The sequence below is a fragment of the Stegastes partitus genome, unplaced genomic scaffold (genome assembly GCF_000690725.1).
Source record: "Stegastes partitus isolate 25-593 unplaced genomic scaffold, Stegastes_partitus-1.0.2 Scaffold1133, whole genome shotgun sequence".
NCBI classification, from domain to species: domain Eukaryota; kingdom Metazoa; phylum Chordata; class Actinopteri; family Pomacentridae; genus Stegastes; species Stegastes partitus.
The window spans coordinates 212517-217577 of NW_007578864.1; the positions used below are offsets into that span (position 1 = coordinate 212517).

Sequence of the window (5061 nt, forward strand, 5' to 3'; positions counted from 1 at the left end):
CGAGTGGAAGATTCAACGAAGGGAAACGCTGAACTTCTGCTGTTCAGGCTGAGCAGCAACAGGTTGCAGAAGCAGAAGCTGTGCGCACGCTGCCTCCTGCTGGCCAGGTAGCAGCGGTACACCTGCTTAACACCTACACCAGCGCTTTAACCTCCCAGGAACCCTCGGGGCAAGAAGTCTGCAGCAGGACTCCAGCTGAGCTTCTCACACACCAAACAGCTTCGTTGTTTCCTCGGGCAGACGGAAACACAAACAAGCTCTGTGTCAGAAAGTCTTCAAACTAAATGTTGTTTTGCTGCAAAATGAGCAAAAATAATTCCCTTCAGACCAAAGCACTCCCTTCAGTCCAGATGAAATCAACTAAATCTGCAGAAAAATCCACCAGACCTCCATCAGAAGCAGCTGATTCTTCATCTGCAGTCACTTTGGTTGATTTCATGAAGCCGTGCAGTTTTGCCTTCATACTGTGAATGTTTTCACAGTTTCAGGCCCTTAAAGTCTACAGAGGAGGTTCACAATCTACATTCCATCATTTCTGAGCCTCAGAACTTCATCAGTCCAGCAGACGGACACGACAAGAGTTCTGGTAAAAACTGACACCAGATCAGTTCTACATCCATCCAGGTGTCACAGTCTAAAGAATGAATCTGGTTTTGGTTCATTTTTTTCAATGATCAACTTTAAACAGCGATATTATGGGATGTATCGTAGTTTCATGCCACAAAGAGACTAAAACTGTCCCAGAGACACATGAAGCATCGAGAACTGAACACAAAACAGCATGAAAGAAGAAAAATGACACAATAAATGCCAAAATCTAGACACAAAGACAAAAAAATGGAGACTCAAAGCAAGAAAAGTGAGACACAAAATGCTAAAAAACAGACAAAAAACAAAACACAAAACAGAAACAGGGACGCAAAATTAGAAAAATGACCACAATGAGAAAAAAAATGTCCCAAAGACACACAAAAGTGACGCAAATTGACAAAGATGAGCACAAAACAACAAAAGGATAGAAAATTGTTCCAAAGACACATGAAACGATTAAAACTCAACACTTAACAGCACGAAACCAGAAAAACTAAACACAAAATCTAGACACAAAGCAAAAAAGAGACACAAAACAAGACAAATGAGACACAATTTGCCAAATAACCGGACAAAAAAAAAAAACACGACGCAAAATGAGAAAAACGGCAAACAAAATAACCACAATGAGAAAAAAAAAGTCCCAAAGACACAAAATAACAAAAAACAACAGAAGAGAAACACAAAATGACACAGATGAGAAGAAAACAACAACAACAACACACCATAACATTGCCCCAAAGAAACGCTAAAAAACTTCAAACTAAATGACACAAAACAGAGAAAGACAGACCAAAACGAGAAACAACTTCTTTTTGCAGTCGTTTTCTTGGTCTTTGTGTTAATTTGGTGTCTTTTTGTGGTCGTTTTGGTAGTTTTTGTGTTAATTTTATGTCTTTTTTTGGTAGTTTTGTCGGTCTTTGTGGTGGTTTTATGTCTTTTTCTGGTCGTTCTGGTATTTTTTGTGTTTATTTTGTGTCTTTTTGTGGTCGTTTTGGTAGCTTTTGTGCTAATTTTGTCGTTTTGCGGCACATTTGGGTTGTTTTACATCTTTTTGTGCTCGTCCAGTGAAACCCAACAAACTTTTATCTCCTTCAGCGCTGGTTCCATTGTTCAGCCCTGACAGCTGCTCCTCCTCGAACACTTCATGCTGTTAAAGTTTCTCCATCCCGATCTCCTGGGATTTGTTTTTTAAAAAAGACAAACAGGCAGCAGTGCTCAGGATCCAACTCTTTATTCAGGACATGAACATATTGATCATATTTACAGGGTTTAACTTGACTCCTTGGCGGTCTCTGCTGGTTTCGGTAAAACGTCTTCGCTGTGGAACCAAACGGCTTCGCTGGTTCTACTGGTTATGATGGATCGCTCGATGAAAGGTCCTGAAGAGAAGAAGACAAAAACCGTCATCGTGGAGATTCAACGTGGATGAAAAACACAAGAGAACGACAACTGTCATTATTGATCAGTTTCAATGCACCGATCATTTGTTTGACCAGTAAAAAGTCAGAAAAGAACAAAAACACCAGTTATGTTGTGTGTCTGAAGGCACCTTTGGTCACTCTGGAGACTTTTTGAGACGTTTTGGACACATTTTGAGAAATTTAAAAGAGTTTATTGTTATTTTGGATGAATTTAGAGTTTTTTTGGGACATGTTTCAAGATGTTTTGGAAGTTCAGAGTCATTTTGTTTAGTTTTGGAGAAGTTTCAAGACATTTAGGACAAGTTTGGAACTGCTTAGTCCAGAATTTGAGTCATTTTAGACACATTTCTGTCACTTTGGACAGTTTTTGCGTCATTTTGTGCATGTTTCTAGACATTTTGGACGACTTTTGAACGGTTTTTGACAAGTTTTCCGTTATTTTGTAGAAGTCTTGAGTTATTTCAGGTTGCTTTGGACATCTTTAAAGAGGTTTTTGTCATTTTGGAAAAGTTTCAAGATATTCTGGACACATTTTAAAACGTTCCAGACAAGTTTGAGTCATTTTCAAGAGGTTTTAGTCATTTTGGACGAATTTGGTCAAAGTTTCAAGACATTTAGGACATGTCGTAAGGCACTTTTGGTCACATTGGAGACATTTTGGATGAGTTTTGAATCATTTTGGACAAGTTTTAGGTCATTCTAAAGTGTTTTTTGTTATTTTGAGTGAATTTTGAGTTTTTTCGGGAAAAGTTTCAAGATATTTTGTAAGTTTAGAGTCATTTTGTTTAGTTTTGGAGAAGTTTCAAGACATTTAAGACAAGGTTGGAACTGTTTAGTACAGAGTTTGAGTCATTTTGGGAAAGTTTTGAAATGTGGACAAGGTTTTAGTCATTTTAAAGAGGCTTCTGTCATTTTGGATATTTTTTGTCGTTTTGTACGTTTCAAGACATTTTGGACACATTAAGAATTGTTTAAGACAACATTTGAGTAGTTTTGGACAATTTCTGTGTCATTTTGTACATTTCAAGACATTTTGGACAAGTTTTGAGTTATTTTACAAAAGTTTCATGATGACGTTGACAAGTTTTAAACTGTTTTAGACATTTTGGACTTGTTTAAAAGTAATTTTGGGTCACATTGGAGACGTTTTTAGACATTTTGGACACGTTTAGAATGGTTTAGGATATGCTTTGAGTAATTCTGGACAAGTTTAAATCACTCTGAGCAAGTTTTGAGTCATCTTAAAGACGCTTTGGTCATTTTCGACAAATTTGTTTAACGTCTTAAGACAGTTACGAAACGTTTGGAGACATTTCGGACAGTTTTGGAACTGTTTAAGACAACATTTTGGTCAATGTGTCATTTTGGACATCTTTCAAGACATTTTGGACAAGTTTTGAGTTATTTTGCAAAAGTTTCATGATAATGTCGACAAGTTTTTAGTCATTCTTAAGAAGTTTTTTATTTTTAAAAAAAATTCTGAGACATTTTGGAAAAGTTTTAAGACTGAAAATGAAAGAAAGAAAAAAGAAAGAAAAATGCTTGGACACATTTTGAATCGTTCTGGGCAAGTTTAGAGTCATTCAAAGAGGTTTGGAGACATTCTGGACACATCTGAAACACGACATTTTCACAGATGAAAAACACACTTAAGCTCTGTTAGAAACTGCAACCAAACCAGTTTTCCATCCAGGTGCCACAAGCTGACAATGAAACATTCATAGTCTGAAGGTAAAACTTTGCTTTGTTAAATATACTGAAGTTATTGTAGATAATAAACCACCTGAGCTACTAAAACCGACTTTACTTGAGGATGATTTTTGTACAAATTCTTACTTTTCACGTGACAAAACATCCCCACATTCAAACACCAGACTGTTGCTGCAGGAAGACAAAGACTTTTTTTTCCCTGTTTTTCTGCAGCAGAAATCACAAAAAATCCTCCGTTTGTAAGTGAAGTGAAGGCAGCTGACCGGATGACGTTTCCCCTCTGACACCGAGCCGCTGTGACGCTGACGAACCAAAGTGTCGTGAGAAGTTATTTACAACATAAAACAGCCGGAGTCTTTCTGCATAAGCGAGTTTTTTTATTTTAAAAAGCAGCTTGATAGCGATCAGACCGAGCATGAGATTATGTTAAGCAGCTCCTCACCCACACATCTCTGGTTTGAAGACAAACTCCCTGCAGTCTCTGATTCCTCTCATGTATTTACTTTTAACTTGCTTATGAATAGTTACTGCGGCACCGTGCTCCCTGTCCTCGGCCGTTCTTAAGCGTTTGGTTTTTCCCACATATTGTGCGTTGTTGCTTTCGTCATGAATAATTCCCATCAGCTCCTCGGGGGGATTTTTTTCCCCTCTCCCTGCTTCACCCACTCGATGCTTTTCTGCAACTCTTATCTCCGTTTTAAGCGTCGTTTCTGCCCACGCCGCTGCAGCCATCGGCTCAGACGACTCTTAAAGGACGCTAATGGACATGAAGAAGCTGATTCACGGTTGCAGAGGTTTGAGCGCCTCTTGTCGGGGAGCTAAGAGTCGTTTTAAAGGTTTAACGTGGAGGGAAAAAAAAACGAGGTGTGAAGTGAAAAAGATTTTTGATGAGCTGCAACCAGCTATTGTTTGCATTTCTGATTAATTTCCAGATCATTTTCAATAAATTAATCATTTGTTTAACCTGTAAAACATCCAAAACAGCAAAGTTTCTGGTTCTACATGGTGTTTGTTTTGTTGATTTATTTTGTAAATCTTTTCCCATTTCACCACTTTTTCCTTCTCTTGTTAAACCCAACTCCTCTGTTTCTGGCCTGTCTGTAAACTGCTGAAACCACAAGTTTACATCCACTGATTAAAAAGACATGAAAACTTTTATTTCTCACTGACTGACATTAAATCAGACTAAACCTTTCCTGTTTCAGGTCAGTTAGGATTACCAACATTATTTCTATTTGCTAAACTCCAGAATAATGAGAAAGAGAATTTTTTATTACTTTCTTCAAAGTCAGAGGTTTCCATCCATCTCCTCAGTATTTGGTAGCGTTGCCTTTAA

At 37.8% G+C, this 5061-nt stretch overlaps 1 protein-coding gene across 1 annotated transcript in view; it reads right to left on the bottom strand.

Moving 5' to 3' along the window:
* Positions 1-1809: 1809 nt before the first annotated feature.
* The window catches only part of mrpl1 (mitochondrial ribosomal protein L1), an 18749-nt gene continuing 15497 nt past the window's right edge, over positions 1810-5061 (bottom strand). Inside the window, exon 8 of the mRNA XM_008296530.1 lies at positions 1810-1973. Within this exon, the coding sequence (XP_008294752.1) occupies positions 1864-1973 (110 nt within the window). The 3' untranslated portion in view covers positions 1810-1863. The remainder of the gene's footprint in view (positions 1974-5061) is intronic.